Below are 20,360 nucleotides of genomic sequence, written 5' to 3'. Positions count from 1 at the left end.
TATGTAACTATAATATATTTATATATTTTATTTTATGGTTTAGGCTATATAACTACAGGCTACAAATACGTATGTCAACACTTCACACAATGACATTACTATTTTAATTTAGTTTTATAACTATTTTAAGTTAAGTTAACTTTAACTTTTACAATAAAATCAATCATAGTAAGATCTTACCTTAAGATAATAGGTTTTATATGTCTTTTAGGCCTATGTATTTGTTTTTTACTAAAATTTTTGGGACATTATAAATATTAATTTAACTATATTGTATAGTTTTATAAACATTGGGCATTGTTTATATTTTTATGTAACTACATTATAATGTTTGTTATTTACGTATAATTTGTACAATTTATACTTTATTTTAGTCACAACATATTTTTATATGGTTTTACATGTTTTTTGCATCCAAAAACATAATTAATACACAAATAGATCTATAAAAACTGTGCTTCTTCTAAATGTAACTCAGTAGCATGATGCTATTTCAAGGCTATAGAGCTCAGAGGAGGTGTGTGTCTGTGTACGGTCTGCATATTCAGCCTTACAGTACTGAGCTCCAGGGATCGTAGACGTCACACACTCTCTGGAGCTCAGGGCCAGCTGTCAATACACAGATGCCGGCCCCACAGGAACTTACACTGGTCCCAGCGATGGATGCAGGGAGCCAACCATCGCACAGCTTCTGTGTAATGAGAAGGGGCCTTTCGCTGACAGTCCACCCCTGAGTGAGTTCTGCGCCTGACATACAGCCACAAGCATGATGGTTGTCATTTGACAACTCCCTCGTCATTAATTCAGAATATGTGCACAAACAAAATGCTCTCTCTCTATTCATTAACATTGTTCGGTAAGTTGCTGGGAATCCTTCTGCTAGTGCTGTGGTGTTATGGGGCCCACTGAGACTTGAATGAGCATCAACCCCACTGTAGTGTGAACATGCATGTGTATGTGTGTGTGTGTGTGGTCCTCCTGGTTTTTTAATGCTTCATTATTAAAAAGAACATGCTAGTGGCTAATTAGGCATAGTTTGATGCGCCCCCCTCTCTTCTCATCGCAGAGTTAGCATCTCTCTGGTAAACTGATTGCTTGTGTTGAGTTTCGAGCCGTTTCGCTGACATTGACCCTGCCACAACACTCCAGATGCCACTCTGAGACGTGACTGGAAAGGCAGAGCAGGAGCATGGAGGCTCTTTTTCATTTCATTGGTTCACCAACTGGCCAATGAAATCAGTATACAACACAGAAACCCAAATGCATGACTAATTTGTTGTGCCTTCACAGCTGAGCTAATTTTGCCCTATTATGTGTCATTATTAGGTTTCTAGTAGTTGCTGTGATGTGAAACCTACAAATGTTTATTTACATGTTAACTTCAGTATTCTTCTACTTGAGCATATGGAATTTTAAATAGAATGCATGGTTAAATTAAATGATAAAAAAAAAAAAAACACTGAACAGCCTGGTTCATGTTTCCCCCAAAATCGAAAAATAAGAAATTATATTTTGCATTAAAAAAAACATTTAGAATTAATGTCAAATAATATGCCCAGTTTTCATTACCCCATTGATAAAACCTCATTCTCATTTCTGTAAAAAGATACATTATATGAATTGTAAAATATGCATAACTGAAGTGTGTCTTCACATAATATTTAATATACCTATTCAAATAAAATAAAAATCTTTATTTTACCCCAAAACAGTATTACTGCAGAGTTGTTAAAGACAGTTAACTAAAACTGAAACTAAAAACCTTTTTTGTTATAAAATAAACATTAATATTAATATTTCAGATAGTTGCCTGATTTGAATATTTTGTTTAAAATAACTAGAAACGAAATTGAAATGAAAATTAATAAAAAACTATAGCCGTTAAAAAAACTAAACTACTAAAAGTGACACAAAATACTAAAACCTTAACATTTGAATGAAAATGGAAGATATAAAAATAAAAACTGATTCAAAATATTTATTAAAACTATAATATTATCTCAGTGATACTAAAATAATATGCATTACAGTAATGAGATTCACCACTGAGAATAATGGGAAAAAGACAAAAAGTAAAATGTCCGAATATCTTGAGAAAAGAAAATTCATAACTTGCTGTATGATTATGAGCCAGTTTGTTTTTGACCTTTAATCAATTGTAACATTTTTCCATGCTAAATCCTGAATCGATTTAAACTAAAACTTTAGATGATTTTTCCTATTTAAAGCTGGGTTTCTCCATTGGGATAAAAGTGTTTTCCCATGGATACTGAGGTTCGCAGGAAAATGAGCGTGTTTTAGATATAGCCAATGGCAGTCGACTCTATTATAGATTTAATATAGAGGGCATTCCTGAGAGACGCACAAGAGTTCTCTCTTTTCTCACTCTCTTTCTTTCTCTCTGAGTGTTTTGTATATCCTAAGGTGCCATGACCTGAGAAAGTATTAATGGCATCAGTGCCACTTTAAGTGGGTCATTCAGAGGTTCAGACATATAAAATGCTGTTGCATTCTGGGGCAAATCATTACTGCATGCCCATCTTTATGATATAAAATCATTATGAATGAACCAGAGCATATAACAGATTCAAAAATGTATTATTTTAACTCTTGCTTTGATTTTGTTAAAAAAAAATAGTTTATAGATTATAGTTTTTGCTACATACATGAATGATACTTTAAATAATAAATCGATATACTGAAGGAAGGGGCGCAATCAACCATATATTTCATTATTATATTGATTTATTTTATATGCATTCTGGAAAAAAAAGGTTCCAAAAGGGAGTTTCCACAGCAAACACTCTTAAAAATAAAGGTTCTTAACTGGCTTCGATGGTTCTATTAAGAACCTTTAACATGCATGGAACCTTCCAAGGTTCTTTACAGTGGAAAAAGTTTCCTTAGATAATTAAATTGTTCTTTACATTAAGAAGAATGAACTATGGCATTGCTATAGAACCTTTATTTTTAAAAGTGCGTTCCTGAGTAACTTGTGCTGTAGGGGTTAATTCATAAACACAAAGAAAGAAAGCTCTTCACTATGGATTGAATACAATTTTGCTAAATGTCCCTTTCTGTTTCTGCCGGCCAGAAACAGAAAGGGACATGCGGTTGAGAATAATCATGCTTGAAGTGGCTCTAAACACACTTCAAATACTCTGGTAGTGTCTACAGAGAGAAGGAACAGATAAGAGTGGCTTCAGATCTTTTGTACTACAGATCAAAATGGGACATGCTATATCCTACAGCCTGCAGTAATTATCTCTGACTGAGAGCCGACAGAGAGCCAGAGGGCGACAGTGCACGAGTTTACTGAGGAGTGAAGGATCATCACGCTGGCTTCATTAGTCAAAACCTTTAAATGTGTAATTCAACTGATTTATCTGGGATTGAAACAGTACACAGGCTGTTGTTTCGTGCTTGTTTGCTGAATTTTGTTTTGTTGTAGTAATTCATAAAGAAAAAGATCAAATCAGGAGTTCATTCATTTAATGTCATTATATCTTGCTTCTCATGTTTTTCTCATGAGAAAGAGACTCCTGTAATCTCTCAAGTTTCAAAAGAGATCTCAACAGTGTCTCAGAGTGCTCCGATTTGTGACAAAACGAAAATCTGCAAACAGAAGTCATAGATCTCAGTTTGAACGAAAACATTTCTCATCAAACACAAAATGTTCTCTTAACAAAAGTATATGGTTTCCTTTCTTATCAGTTATAAAGTTCCAGGAACATTCTGTTTTTATAACCATAAATTGTGCAGAACTTTTCTAGAATGTTTGCCTGGAGGGTTTTTTTTGTAACAATATTATAATATCTTACAGAACAGAATCTTTTCTAATGGTTAAATCTCATGATTAATCTACACTTTTAATTACACGCAAATTTAGTCATTCACCTTAGTGTAAGACTTGTAATATCATTTCAAGGTGCTAAAATCTTCCATTAATGTTCAGATTTAGATGGATGGATGCATATATTAGTTCATTTAAAAAATATTAATATTATTTAATATATACATCTATAAGTGTGTGTGTGTGTGTGTGTGTGTGTGTGTGTGTGTGTGTGTATACACATATATATAAAGAGTTCAGATGCAAAATCCTCTTGTTCTATTTGAAATGTACTTCTAAAATGATAATTTTTATCAGGCTCCTATGAACCTACAAATGGCAGGCTTTTGTATCTTGATCTCTTCATATATATATATATATATATATAGATACATACAGTATATATAGTATATACACATCTACATACACAGTTTATATTATAATGTAATGCAATAATATAAGATGTATATAGATAAAGAGATACATAGAAACTAGTAAAAATGAAAATTATTTCCCATATTTATCACCTCCCCTCATCTCATCTGTTTTTACTTTTGTCTTCACACTTGCTGGCTCTATGGCTCTCTCTCATGTTAACCTGTCGATGGCGTGTGTGGTGTGACTCTGACCTCCATCTGCCCATATGTGACTCTTCAGCCTCCCACGAGACCCCTGTGCTCCGTTCTGACAGCCCGTGATTAATTACTCACCCTTATGATTCATGCCTCAGAAATATTTCACAATAATGGACAACAGGTGGTCCTTCAGGACATTATTTTAAAGTCGCTTGTGTGTGTGTGTGTGTGTGTGTGTGTAGACCTGGTAGAATGTATTCAGATGATGATGGAATGTGTGCATGAATGACGATATATGATTTAATTTCACTTTCTAATGCAGTATAGTCCCCACTTGTTTTTGAGCGCAAAAATGTTGAATTTTAAAATCGTTCACATTTTTAACAGAAATATGGCAGGTTATGTCGCTAGCGCTACTGTGACTCCATGGAACTATCTGAACATTGCTCTGTGCCTCAACATGTTTCAGCCAGTGGTCTTTGCTAAGATGTTGTTGTGAATGGTTTATAGTGTGTTCTGGGTGGTTGCTGTATTTTTTTTCTGTGGCTGCTAGACTTTTCACCTGGTTTATCATCCACACTAGGAACTGCGCCCTTCTCAACAAGTCATGCAATTTGAGCACAAAAGATGTGGGAAGACACTTTTAAAATAACAAACCAAGAGGTATTAATTATAGTGATGCTTGTCAAAGAAAAAATTATTTAATTGAATAATTTACTTTATTCCTGTGATGCAAAGCTGAATTTTTAGTAGCCATTACTCCAGTCTTCAGTGTCGCATGATCCTTCAGAAATCATTTTTCATCAAATAAATGCAACATTGCTGAGAATTTTGTGTTGCAAAGTCTTTTGTGGATTAACACACACACACACACACACACACACAGTGGCACCTCATGACTTTATTGTCTCCTTCATGTGTGATCTGTTGGAGGGCCTTTCATTTGCATCGCCCAGGGCAAAGTTACCCTCTGGCAGTGATCCATGGATCTGGCTGGGCCGTCACCTCGGTGTGATGAAAACTGCTGCTTCTCCCACAGACACTGGCACACGGAGTTCAGCCCTGACAGCTCCGACACAGAGACGAACCGCTGTTCATTTAGCTTGCTCACATACAAAGCAAATCACACTTAGGATATCTTTAATGCCTCATCATCGTTTGTTTCCAACGTGCACCGATGAATCGTTCACAGTAAGTCCAAAATGTGTATTTACACAGTAAATAATGTTGACTTTGTATAAAACATATAAAACATTCCTCTTGGAATTACATCAGTGGTGTACCTGCATGACCGATGTAGCAGAACGCATATCAAATCACATTATATTTCATTTCTGAAGCTTCAAAAAAGCAAGCGGGAAATGAGGCGGATCAGTCTGAAGGTGTCTGCCGGATCTATTAACAGCACAGGCTCTGATAATAACCTCTCTGTGGGTTTAAAGGGAAAAAATCCCCTGCTTTTTTATCCCAAGGACAAGCGTGTGGCCTGACAGCTTCAGACGTACAGAATCCATTTCAGAGAGCCTGGAGGCTGAACAGACAGCGCAGGTTCATTCAGAGAGCAGACTCCGTAATATTCTCACCCTGTGAAAGAATTAGCTCGACTGCACAGAGCATGTGCAGACTTCCAGACATTTGCATTCGAGGAATGTTGTGACAAGCAACAGATCTTAATGTTCTACCAACAAATTGCCTGTATCGGTCAGATTGGTGAAAAACTCTTTATTGAATCATTGTGACCCCAAATGTAGTTCCATTTGTCAGTGCGTTTCACTTAATTTAGACTATAGTTCATTTAGATTTTACCACAAAAAAAAAATTAGGTTGCTGTTACATGAGATGCCTATTTACAGTTAGTCCCAGCAGGATCTTTATTCTGTAGTAAACCATCATGTTCTGGGCTTTTAAAGAACCCAGGAAATCAAAACACTGATTTGAATAAACCACTGAAAAATATCTGATGTATTATAAAATGTCATTACACCTAGATTATGCAATAATTGCATATAATATAATGTGTAATATAACTACAAAAGTATAAATACTTCATAATACACCAATATCCTGTAAAAGACTTGGATTCTTGGTATAGAAACAATTTTCACTTAGATATCACTACTAAATTTCACAATTGATTACAAAGAAACAGAAATTAACACATTGAATTAAATGTGAATTTTTGAAGTAGTTTTTTGAAGTTTTTTTAATGCATCATGGATGTTGTCTCTTGAAAATCCAAATGTCTCCTCAATCTTGTCATTCTACAACTTGTGTTCGCATTGGTATAAATTCACACTTTGTGGTGGTTGCACTGCTACCACACAGTTTTATTTCTGAGAAAAAAGAGAACTGCATCACTCCCAATGCATTTCGCAGTCAAGCCGCACAGAATATAGCACATGACTTCAGAATGAGGTCTTCTGAAGGCCAGTGCTTCCTTAATTAGAAAGAGATTCGACTTCAAAAAAGCATAAAATGGATTAATACATATCCGTGCTGAGAAGCAGAAAAGGTGAATGTGAAATGTCCATTATAAAAGTTTGCCAAAAACTTCATGATCTTTGTTTTTCGGGAATTAATTAATGTCAAAAAAGAGGTGCTATAAGGATTTGAATGTGTATGTGTCATGTGTTGGAATAAAATGTAATACTAACGTATTAAATATGAAGTGATAATGAGGACAGATTGCAGCTTAGATTGAGAATCATAATTAAATCAAAAGCAAATTTGAACAGTACACTATCATCACCCTTCTCGGTGGTGCCAGTTGGAGTTGATGTTTGGGGATGTGTGCACGTATGTGTGTGTGTGTGTGTGTGTGTGTGTGTGTGTTTGAGACACTAATGAGTGGGCTGTCGACAAGCTGTTGTCTAAAAAATTGTAGACCGCACAAGACTGCGTTAGATGGGGGGGGGGGGTGATATGATGACCCTGCAATGACCCCAACAACACACTTACCTTAATATTATATACTCTACACCATCTTTTAAAACACGCTGATTTTGAAGTGACATACATTTGTAGACTCTTCAGTTGAATTGAGCAGTTTACCATTGATTTCAAAAGTGACCAAATGTACCTGAAGTGTAGTTCATAGAGACTCTATATGGTTTGTGGAGACCCTAATTAGAAGCTAATTCACTGTGACTGTTCTTGTGCTTGGAATGATTGGTCCATAGGAACACATGTCATCCTCAGACCGTCTGGAGCGGATTAGGGACGATGTTCATGTGCAATACGGTGGGCATTACGGGGAAATCCATGTTTACTTCAGTAGGAGGATTACTCTAGTCTTTAGAGAGTGCTTTCTATCAACACTTATTACCAGGGTGCAGTATTTAATAGTAATACACAGTATTAACAGTGGTGAGCGATGACTTGCTAAAACATAGGAAGATGCTTTTATAGTGCAATTTTGCAATTGTTTTACTTGAGAAAACATAAATAGTTACGGCTTTTAAAATCTGATTTAGTCGAGTTAGATTTGCATAAAATACGATGTGATTTTTGGTAATCTATCTCTGGCAGCAACTCTGCATTTTTCTACTTGGAGGAATTTGTGGACAGCTTTTCTTGTGCATGAAATCACCCACATGCCAACAAACCACGAGAACGTGGAGCAATACTGCCGATTCGTAGCAATAGAGCGTAGGCGCCAAAGCTGTTGTGGATCCGCTCACCCCAATTCTCTACATAACTGGCAGAGATCTGCAGAATATTACAGTCGTTTGGCAAATGAATAATTCACAGATGGTTACATACACAATCGCAGCATTCTATTATGTAAGCTTTATGTTACATGACAAATGACAAGGGAATTTATAATAATGTTAATATTAATTATCTGGAATTTACATGTTTAGTCTTTTGTTAAATCACTTTATGATTTAACAAAATCCTTTATGACATCATTTATGACATCAATTCCATGAGTTAAATATGGGAATAATGTTTATTTTTTTTATTTGGATTTTAAGCTGTTTAGTTGTAAAATCACATAACTAACAAAACCTTTATGATATCATTTCCCAGGAAGTGACAAATCAACAGAAGGAGCTTTAGGAAGTGTGACATTTGACATTTTGTGAGTTCTGAAAGTTTGTTCACTTTAGTTTAAACCCAATAATATTCATTTTAATTTTTAAGTTAAAGATTTTAGAAGGTGCTGCATATTAAGAATGACTCGTTGGTCACTGTCATTTTAAAATGCAGAACACTATTTTTGCATATGCATATGTTTATATTAATTATATTATATTATATTATACTATACAACATAGAAATCAGTGGCAGTCTTGTTCATGTTTATGTGTACCATATCTTCAGAAGACTTGAATACACACAAACATATTCATTTTTTTGTTTTTAAGTTGCAGAATTCAAAAGGTGCTATTTTTTAATTTTCCCAATTTTAATTAGAATTCATACACTATCCATGCATGTTTTAAATGCATGTTTGTACATATTCTGTTAGTATACAACTTTCAAAAATCTTAGCCCCAGTTCTGTATATATTCACGTGTGCAACTTCTTGTGAAACTGATTATGTTTGAATAGACCGCTTGGACAATTAAAAACCTGTATCAAACGGTTCAGGCCAGGTTGCAGAGGAACAAAGGCTGATAATGGGCCAGACAGTAAAGTGCTCTGCAATTACACCAGCAGGACGTAATTGACTGGGAGAAGAACAGACCATGTCTGATCATCAGCGAGAAATAAAAGAGCAGGTACCATCTCTGATCGTCTAAGAGACAAAGACAAATTAACCTTGTTGATCAAAGCTTGCTTGTTAAGTTCAGGATTTTAGAATAAGATGATTGTAAGAATATAAGTTGAATTAGCCACAACACATAGGACATTCAGCTGGAATGACAGGAAATGTACTAAATTGTAGTTCAAATGTAATATAAACGATTGTATATATTCACGCCACCATTCAGAACATTTGGGGTCTGTAGGGTTTTTTAATTTTTCATAAAGATATCTCTTTTGCTCACCAAGCCTGCATTTATTTGATCAAAAATACAGTAAAAACTGTAATAATGTGAAATAATATTAGGACTGCTTTTTATCTGAATATATTTTAAAACCTGATTTATTTCTTTGGTTCAAAGCTGAATTTTCTACATCACTAATCCTTCAGAAACCTGCTGAAGAAACATTTCTTATCATCAATGTTGAAAACAGTTTTGCTGCTTCACACAGAACTTCTGGAATTGAGCTGGAATTTAAAAGCCATTATTATAGATGACAACTTGCTGTGTTGTTCAAATCCACTTACAGTATTGTACCTGGATGCAAGTGAGCTAATTGAGCTGAGACAAGGAATATAATAGAGACTGCATTAAAGTCTTAAACCAGGATTTGGAATTCCCCTCCATTCCAGAAAGCCTATTGTCCATTACCAAGGATCCAAGACCCTATAGGTGACATGTTGTGTTAACTTGATTCAGATAGACAGCACTCCCATCTCCAGATTGTGCTGTAATCGTCCTTTCTGGGTATGCAGCGTCTTTACAGCTTGATAATCCAACTAAGACCAGTAAGACTATAATGCATTACAGGAAGGCCTTCATTAGGGCCGCCCATATTTACGTGCCCACCTGACCTTTCTTTCAGTTACTTTTTATCTATATTTCCAGGCATAATAAAAATGCTTTCTTAGCACTATTTTCCCCACAAGTGTCTATGTTTGCATTCCCACACTAGCAACTCGGACAGAGTTTCCTCTAACAGCTGTACCCTTGATCCGAGCACGTATCCTATGATACCAACGTCCGACAAAGACCCTCCTCATGGCCATCAGGAATCCCCCTGTTGACGAGCCTGCGCTTTATTCTGAGCTCCAGTTCTCCTCACGGGTCCCCAGGCACCACTGGGGTCATGGATAACCCAGGCACGGTGTCAGCAATTCATCTGAGATGCCACGAGTTCATGATACACCTCAGCTCAGGAGGAGACCCGCACATGATGAGAGAAGTGTGAGGTCACTGAGTTCACTCTGGCTGTCAGACTCCACAATGAAAACACACTGTATAACTGGAGAGATGCCATAGACTTCTGTTGTTTTTAGCTATGTGAAACCTTACTTACAGACTGACTGAAAGGATGTTTTTTAGAAAGTTGTCTCCAAAAAGAGGTTTTGTCAGGTTTGTCAGGCTCAATTCGGAAGACAATTTTGTTCCCAGGTTAAATCCACACAGAGATAACAGTAAAATAAAAAGCTTTAAATAAGATTGAACTCACAACTTGATTAAAAATACTGATTTTGTAGCATGTTTTACAGAAAGTACAATGAGAAATTCCAAACAGTTGTGCTATATTCGAGTAATACAAGGATTTGAAAGTCTAAATAAATCGAGTTTCTTGAAATTGGTGCTTTTCGCGCATGCGTATTTCTATACTCGATATAATCATTGGAATGACAGACGTGCCTAACAATTAGAGCGGTCATAAAGGTCAGAATGCAAAAATCCTTTTAAATTTAATCGAGAAATTATAAATGAAGCCTTATTAAGTCCATATTAAGTGACGAAAAATTATTTTTGGTTTGGGGAAGAATTTCTATCTAAAACCATTTATTAATTATAGGCTACATTTTACGTATTTTGTAGGCTAGCTGATGAACCAGGGCTTTTGTTTAAAAAAAAAAAAAAAAAAAAAAACCCTTTCGACTTCAGGGTTATCATTTTCACGTCTGGAAATGTTAATTTGAAAGAAAGTGCTTGAAAACCACTGTTCAGTATTGCAAATATAGCCCAGTACTCCGATATAATTTATTATAGGCTATACATAAAACTTTATACATTCATACACTATCATAAATAAAAAAGGAATTTCTTTATTGCCTTTCTCTGGAAAATGAACGATTGAATGACAGATTAAAATACAGCACACGAGAAAGGACATCAACTTTATAGTCTAATCGAAATGAATCAGGCTTCTATGAAGTCTGATCTGACTGATGTGATAAGATCACAGTGCTGACACATCTGTACAAAACACATCTCACCTGTCCAGGTTATCATCGGTCTGGGAACTGTTTTGTCTGTATCTATCAGATAATATTACAATATTTCTGGTAAACATGCGCATTTACAGCCCAAATGATCAGTCAAAACTCGCCAGTTAGGCTTCCTATTTTAAAAGTGGCATTTTATTTATAGGCTTACAAGACATGACACTGCGAACTTATATTTCAAATGTATCGTTCCACTAACTTATTTTATGTTTTATAAATGTAGCTATAGGCTATATATTTATTCTTAATAACTTAGTTTTAATCAATGCATCAATGCATAAAATGAATGAATAAACACAGCTATAACATAACTAAACTGCATATTGTGTTGCTTTGCTTGTGTTAAACTGTGATTTAAATAAACAATACATTTTATGTAAATATTTAAAGCTAAATAGTAAAACTTAAACGGTCTCTTACCTTAAGGGACTATTGTTTTAGTCTCTTTGCATCAGTTTCTACAAAATATCTCTTCAGAAATAAACATAAGAAGCGCTTCAAGCATGATGAGACCGCAGCTTTACGAAAATGAACTTTATTGGCAAAAGTACAAACAAAAGCACATTTACGCACCAAATTATTAATGAAAATTGTTTAATCAAATGTTGCATCTTACAGCAAATCCATCAGTCCCCCTCGCCCAACCTGGCAGCCCCCCCTCCCCCCCCAAAAAAACCGGTTTGAATTGTATTATTTTATACCGGGAAAAAATATTGGAAAATACATCAATAATATTCATTGTCGAGCCTCGGAAAACCGTAAGTGCTGTGGTTGATTGTTTCGAAACATGAAGTTGACAAGCAGTAAAATAAATACAGCAAAATAAATAATTGTTAAATCAATTGTCTCCGCTTCTCAGTTAAAACAAACTTTGTATTTTTGCTGAACGTTTTTAAGGTAGGCTAACACCAATTATTTCTGTTATTTTGGATCAATGCATATTCCTTCCTTCAAAACAAAAAAAAAAAACTAAATTAAGACGTTTTGCATTTAAGATGGACAATTACACTGTTGAATAAGTGAATCAAAAGTTATTTTATAAAGTCTTTTTATAGCACATGTCATGGCTGACTGTTAAAAGATCAGGAGAAAGAAAGTAAAGATATCTCCACATGTTCACGAACCGACAATGAGAGAGTTTCTGCATCACCCGTGACTGTTTGTCTGTATATTCTCACCAAATGTCCCCATCTCCATCTTCCTCTCATTGAATGGACATGTAGGGCCAGTTGAAACTGCTCCCAGATAGCAGCATATCCCTGATGAGCGTCTCAATGGGCGTTTTACCCACCAGTCGAACGAAGAAAATCTGCTCTATGACGGAGGAAGACACCATCCGGAGCGCGGGGAGCCTCAGCAGCAGCTTGCCGAAGCGTGTGGGCTGGTTCGGGTACTGAATCCGCACATACTCCTCCAGAGCACACTGGGATTTCTCCTGAAGGCCTTCTATATGCGGTACGTCTGAAAGACCGCATGCATCTGCATACAAATGAATCTAGCCATTAAACACACATCATTCAAAAAAAATAACATCTCTGTCACACACGTTTACATATAGGCTAAATCTTCAGTGTATGCACGGTAAACGGATTTAAAATGGTTCAGAAAAACAGAAATAGTAGCCTAGTGTAAGATAAAGCGTTAGCATTCATTTATTTCCTTAGATAAACACAGGATTAATTAATTTGAGAATCTAATTGTCTTAAAGTAGCTTGACTTAACCTAAATTAGCTAAGTGTCAAATATGTTTTCATTCTAGAAAGCATTTGCTTAATGTCTAGAAAGCATTTCAAAATGTCTCTCGTTATAAACTATTAAATCGGCTACGCATGGATACAACGAATTAACGAAAAGAACGAAGCTCTGAATGCGGCATTATTTGTATAGAATATGCTATATTTTGAAAGTTGCTAGAAACTTCTTAGAGAGTAGGCTAATTACAACTCAAAATAACTGTGATGTTAAACACTCGGTATTTTTAACTAGTCTGTGTATAGGCCTACTTAGGCTATATAAAACTCTTTTTGGAGGGTTTTGAAAAGTTTGATATCGGCCTGTGACATTTCAAGGGTGTATATTTCTGTCTGTAGTGTTTTATTGACGCATTCGGTAAATTTTATGTCTTGTGGCCCAGTTTTATAATTTTGTTGAATATTTTGTAGTCTGTAAATTTATAAAAGGCTGCATCTGTTTTGTTGATGATTCCTATAACTGAAACGAAAAGCCCGCGTTTTTCCGGTCAAGCGTCTACTGTTGCCATAGTAACATCACGACTAAGCGAATTTCTGTTTATCGCTCTTATTAAAACTTGTTATCGAACTTTGATAACTCACACGTGGTTCTATTTAGCGCGCTTTGCTTAAAACTTGAAACAACGTTATTTGAATGTTGCTTAAACGTTTTTTAAAAGTTGTGAACCCGCAGCTTAATTATTTTCAAAAATATGTTTGAAAAGGCCTTTTGATTTTGCCTTTTTTTTGTTGTTGACGCGATTCAAGCCTTAACGGGATGGGATTGTGTGACATGCGAATTTCCATTATAGGCAGCACTTTTCTTAATGTTTTAAATTATAAAAGCTCACACATCTAAGCTATAGCTACGTTCAACTCTGAAGGACTATAAATGAAATATTTATAGGTCTGCTTTTCAAATTAATTGTCAGAACCAAAAAAGGAACATTTAAAATTATAATTGAAACTTAAAACATTAATTTTAGGCTAGACTACTTAAATATATAATATGGTAACCTATGTGTAGTTAACTTGTCAAACAAGATCTAATTGAACTTTTATTACTGAGCAGCCTAATGCTGATTTAACATTTTTTTTTATATTATTATTCAAAATTGTACATCATCGAACTAACATTATTTTTAAATAACCACGCCTTTAATCTGATTGTGCGCAGATGGTAGGCTACTTTTGACAGATTGACGGTCCATTATTTGATTCAAACTTCGCGGAACAAATAGGATTATTCTATAGACAATCTCATTAAACTGTACAATAAGTTTACTTGCACTTAATTCGGGCCCACCTGATGTGAACAGCACTATTGCTTTGGCACAGCTGTATTCAGCGGAGTCCACCTGCAAGGCCTTCAGTTTCTCCACCTGCTCCTGGAAGAATCGGATATGATCCATGAAGGCCACGACTCGGTCCGCGGACATCGGAGACGCGTGAAGTCCGGCGGCGGCGAGGAGAGGAGCCACGTGGAGTGGCATGGAGCTCTGCGCGGCGTTCAGCACGAAAAGTTCACTCCAGGTGAGTCTGAGGAGAGACACCTGATCCGTGATTTGGAGATCAGGAAAGAAAGGGATGTTCCTCGCCCATTCCACCGCACTGAAGAGCAAACGGGCCGCCAGCTCGCAGATGTTCTCAATGCCCATGATGTTCCCCGACTGCATGCACTGGTGTCCGTATCTGGAGGCTGGATATGGCTCGGCCCGAAGCAGGAGGGATATGTATCCGGACAGGTAGCATTGGCCACTCAGCGGGTCTCCGTTGGTCAGCCCGTAATGGCTCGGGTTCGGCTGATTCGGCGGCATTCTTCCTCGCTGAACCGCTGTCAAAACAGAATTAGATGGAGAAGAAATGTGCATAGAAATAACATGTAATGTTAACTTGAATAAACTTTCAGTATGTAGGCAAGATTATGTAGGCTACACTCTCAGAAAAAAGAAACAAAAGCTGCCACAGGCGATGCAAAATATATTTATATTTACAATAGGTGCTATTATAAAATAAATACTTTTTTCTCCTGAAAGTGTATATGCACTGTAATCGTGGGAATAATCTATCTATCTATCTATCTATCTATCTATCTATCTATCTATCTATCTATCTATCTATCTATCTATCTATCTATCTATCTATCTATCTATCTATCTATCTATCTATCTATCTATCTATCTATACAATATATTGTAAGGAACTACACTCTGTAATGCTCTTAATATTTGATGCATTTTACACTTTACATATTATATATTAATATGAAGTCAAATCTGTTCTACAATAAAGCAACTTTTTCCTGTCCAGTAATTGAATGCTGACTAAATAAGCGGTCTTTAGTTAATATACCTGCTTAAAAGTTGCTTTGTAAATAAGGTTACATTATAACACGTAGAATAATTGTGAATAAAATAAATGTTTTTAAGAGATTTTTATGTTTAGAAGCAAAATCCTTTAATTAAATTGCTTTTGGTCTTGAAATACAAGCTGTACAGCATTCAGGCTATTTACAAGTTTATTAATGTTGTTTTAAAATCATTTGTAATATGAATGTAAAAAATACATCTCTTTATTTGTATTATTAATTTTAGCCAATTTATCTTTGTTTTTTTCTTTCTACTTATTTTTCTTTTTATTTATTTATTTATTTTTTTTTTTTACATTTTTTTATGTGGGCTACAAAAGAAGAATGCACTGCGCACTCACCTTCGCGTCTCATGCCCACTTTCAGGCATTTCTTCATGCGGCAGTACTGGCACTGGTTCCTGTGGTGCTGGTCCACCGGGCAGCTTCTGTTGGCACGGCACGTGTACGTTAAGTTCCGCCGAACGCTCCGCTTGAAGAAGCTTTTGCATCCCTCACAGGTGAACTGTCCGTAGTGCTTCCCGCTGGATTTATCCCCGCAAACCACGCATTCAATGTGCTGCTGGTTCTGCGCCGAGTTCTGTCCTTTATCCTCCTCGGAAGGCAGTCCGGTGTTTGGAGAGTGCGCGGCTGCGTTCAGGCGGTGGTGGTGGTCTCTCCCCGTTCCGCTCTGATCATCCAGAGATCCCGCCGGTGCCAGTTCCTCCTGCGGATCTCTCCACACGCTCACCACCATGGCCATGGCTGGACTGCGAACCTTTTACTCGTCTTCTCCAGAATTATTCAAGATGAAGAAGGCCGGTCGTGTTTTATCCATGCAGAAGAGCCAGGTGATATGGAAAGCGCATCGGTGAGAGTGGAGATATGTGTCCAACAAGATCAGACAGCCAGATTGGACATAAAACAGTCGCGCCGGAACTCCGTGCTGGAGGTGTCTTCGTGCGTAAAAGGGACAATCGGAAACCCCAAATGAATCAGATCCGAGGAGAGCAAAGACGCGGCGTAACGTAGCCTTCTGTTGGCATGACTGACATGAGCATGAATGGAAGACTTCTAATTTAAGTATCCGTGAGAACAGAGCTGAACGGACTCAACTTTGGCATGATGCTGATCCAAATGACCACACCTTCACTTGATCTTATTCGCGCTTCAGAGGTGGTCTATTGAATGGTCTGTATTATGGACCCCATCAGGTATTAAAGCACAGAAGTGGGCGGCTCCGTTAAGCTCGGAAGCTCTGTTTGATTGGCCATTTAGCTCACATTCTTCCAAAGGCGGCTGGATGCAATTATGTGCTTCAAGTCACTTTTAGCAAACATTGAGGCTTTTAAGCGTTTGTATATTTTCTTATATTGGACATGTATAGGATATAACGTTTTAGCTATTCAAAAGGTAGGTTATGATTTTTATCCTCACCACTATCTGTATTGAATTCATTCTACAATCTAATAATCAGTGTAGATAATTTATTATTTTTACAATTGATTAGTAGTCTACAGAATATTTAATCTGATGCTCACGAGTTTAGAAAAATGGAAGGACTGCCACCTAGTGTGAATAGAAAAATGTATATATATTTATAAATAAAATTATATATTGTTTTATTGTATTATAAATATATATATATATATATATATATATATATATATATATATATATATATATATATATATATATATATATATATATATATATATATATATACATTTTCAGGAACTAGTCAATTTTGATATTTTAGGCTTTTATTTTCCATATACTCTGAAGGATTTTACAAAGGGAGTTGTATGACATTTTATTACTAATAATAATATGCTGAAATAATAATAATATGATAAAAGTTTATATTTGCTTTCTGAGAATATTTCTTATTTATGGAGTGATAAAAAGATAAATCCAAAACCCCCTCTGTGCAAAACAATATGAAAACAAAATTAAACAAGAATTTTGATGTATGTATGCAAATTAGCGCATATTTAATTAGATCATGTCCAATTTGCATATTTAAACATAACATTTTAAGTCTTAATTTACTCCAATTAATCAAAAAGGGACATTGATCAATTAGTGTAAAATTGTTATCCTATTCACCTGTAGTGTCTTGCTTTAAATATAAACAACCAAGAGCAGCTATAGTCCAAAGATATTATTAATAATAGTGATTGCATTTCCAGCAGCAACTATTCTTCTCATGCATAATTCAGTGAGTTCAAGGGTCAACGTTTTGCTTTGAGTTGCTGGTGAACCTCAAGGCTCTGGATGGAGCAGAGTCACGTGATCGGTGGCATGTTTGTGATCGGTGGCATGTTTGTGAACAGGTTGTAGGAGCCGCAGGTTAAAGGGTCAAAGCGATACAATGAGCAAAGACAAGGACAAAGCTCAGGGTCAGAGGTCAAAAGAAGGGTCACTACTTCAAAAACAATGTGCTAGAATTTGTAAACATTATTATCTTAATTTTTCTTTATTCTGCCATATCTATATATCTATAACTATATATCTATAAATATCACATATAATATAATATAATAATATAATACACTGTTCAGTGAGTCCAGGCAAATATCAGGTGCGTAAATCGCAGCAGTCGACACCAGCGCTGGCACTTTATGTAACAAAAGGGCCACAGAGGCTCAGGGGCAGTGGGTGGTGTCAAAGGTCATCGCATTTCACATGCACATGTGCGACCTTCGTGACCTCTGGAAGGACTGAGCTATTTGGAAGCCAAATGCATGCAGCTGGATCTCTGAACGACTAAATTTACTCCAGCACATCTGCAGGTGTGAGAGCACACCTGGATGATATAAAGAAATTCAGGGCCTCCATTATACAGCCCTTGACCTGTATGTCACATTCCAAGATGTAACTCATTTATTTCTGATAGCCTGTGAAATATTGATTAGTGTTGAATCAAAGACTGTGTGTATCAAGTACTTAGTATGATTATTGGAAAATAAATAATTTATTATCTTCTTAATCGTGATCAGTATATAAGTATATTGATTGTCTCCATATGAGAGTCCTTGGCTGCCATTAAAAGGAATTAAGTTTCCATAGTGTTCAGCCCTTAACACACCACCATTAAACACTGTCAAGGGCTTGAAAATAGTTATGTGTAATAGGTAAGCTCAGCAAACCTCTTTATTCTGTAAAACAGGCTGTGCAGCTTTTGGTTCAGGACTTTTATATGTGGTTCGTTAAAGCTGCAGTCCGCAACATATTGTGTTCAAAATGTACAAAATGTATATACTAAACGAATACACCATACATTCATTTTTCAAATCCGTGTTTTTTGTCTTGTCCTGAATTACTACGTTACACCTATAATAAGCGTTTATATTCGAACTATTTAGACTGGTTCGGGTAGGTACCGCTGCGGAGTAGATCAGTACCTGAGTGATTCGTCACAGACATAAACAGAGAGAAGTAGCTCCGGCTACAATGTTCTTCCGCAAGACGCACGCAGTTCGGTTTTAAAGCGCTAGAGCGCCAAAATTCCAGCAGCTTTAATCATGGGACTGTTTTCGTCAAGATGATACCAAAGATGAGAATCACTGATGTCTATCACATATACAGATTGATTTTTTTTTTTTAAGGATATCCCTATAAATTCATACTGCTGTTAACACGTCTGATAAGCAGATGTGATGATTCGACATATACCTTATTATCAGTGTTGGGGAGTAACTAGTTACATGTAACGGCGTTACGTAATTTAATTACTCATTTTTTCTTAGTAACTGTAACTAATTACAGTTACAATAATTTTGTAATTAAATTACAGTTACTTATGAAATTTTTTACGATTACAAAGGGGATTACATTTGAATATTTACACACATCCACATACAGATTTAACTGATTTCTTTCCCAAATTGCACTGACTATTCTGAGACATACCGCCCTAATAATTTCCGGGATGCGGAAATACAGTCATTCATAAAAACGAAATGCCTAACGCGGACGGAATATGCCACATTTTGGATGACTAAATCAAAAGTAGGTCAGTACACTTGAATCAAAACATGACATCGACTGGTGTCTGTGAATATAAAGCCCCAAAAATGCAATATATGACTTGCACATTCTGCGTTTCTGTGGAAATCAGGCGCGGACTGGACACCGGGAGAAACGGGACAATTCCCGGTGGCCTGGCAGACGATTTTGCCCCACTATTTATTATCATTATTGTATAATTGCCTGCCGAATGTACTAAAGCGATCATTTGCGAATCCGCCATTTGATAATTAAATCTCTAATAAATCATGAAGTGTTAGTCATGACTCGCGCGCTCTCAGCGCCTCCGCTAAACGTTTTGGATCAGACTCAGAGTAATCAATGCGAGAGAGTGAGAGAGAGAGAGAGAGATGGAGAGAAAGAGAGAGAGATGGAGGGAGAGAGAGAGAGAGAGAGGGAGAGAGAGAGAGAGAGAGAGAGAGAGAGAGAGCTCTCCGCGCCTCCGCCAAACGGTTTGGATCAGACTCGGAGAGAGAGAGAGAGAGATAGAAGCAGAACTACTGTTCAGGGTTTCAGGTCAGTTTCATCTGTAAAGATGCTTTTTTGTCTTTGTTTTTTTATTTATTTAATCAAGCAGCAGCACGTTGCTCATCAGTCATCACTCAAAATACTATATAAAGGACATCATTATTATCTGTTGTAATGTTACAGTAGTAATTTAGCTGAAAAAAAAAACAGATTTTTTTAATAGGTTTAGGGGGAGCTACGACAGACAACAACAATGTCAATGTCACCTTTATTTATATAGCGCTTTAAACAAAATACATTGCGTCAAAGCAACTGAACAACAACACAACCCTTACGAAAATTAACATTTTAATATT

At 36.2% G+C, this 20,360-nt stretch overlaps 1 protein-coding gene across 1 annotated transcript; it reads right to left on the bottom strand.

The window, feature by feature from the left end:
* Positions 1–11,947: 11,947 nt before the first annotated feature.
* LOC132127556 (nuclear receptor subfamily 2 group F member 1-B) lies at positions 11,948–16,699 on the bottom strand. Its single transcript, XM_059539467.1, has 3 exons — positions 15,868–16,699; positions 14,465–14,992; positions 11,948–12,907 (listed from the first exon to the last, which is right to left on the bottom strand). The coding sequence occupies exons 1-3, from the start codon at positions 16,265–16,267 to the stop codon at positions 12,633–12,635; spliced, it is 1,203 nt and encodes a 400-aa protein (XP_059395450.1). The 5' UTR covers positions 16,268–16,699; the 3' UTR covers positions 11,948–12,632.
* Positions 16,700–20,360: the final 3,661 nt, after the last annotated feature.

Source organism: Carassius carassius, chromosome 45 (assembly GCF_963082965.1).
Source record: "Carassius carassius chromosome 45, fCarCar2.1, whole genome shotgun sequence".
Lineage (NCBI taxonomy): Eukaryota > Metazoa > Chordata > Actinopteri > Cypriniformes > Cyprinidae > Carassius > Carassius carassius.
Note: the sequence above shows the minus strand (reverse complement) of the source record. Positions and strands in the feature narration are given on the sequence as shown.

Coding starts and splice junctions, on each gene's coding strand:
- LOC132127556 (XM_059539467.1), bottom strand. CDS start 16,267: ATGGCCATGGTGGTGAGCGTGTGGAGAGATCCGCAGGAGGAACTGGCA. Junction 14,993..15,867: donor AGTGGGCATGAGACGCGAAG/GTGAGTGCGCAG, acceptor CTGTTTTGACAG/CGGTTCAGCGAGGAAGAATG. Junction 12,908..14,464: donor AATAGTGCTGTTCACATCAG/GTGGGCCCGAAT, acceptor ATTTGTATGCAG/ATGCATGCGGTCTTTCAGAC.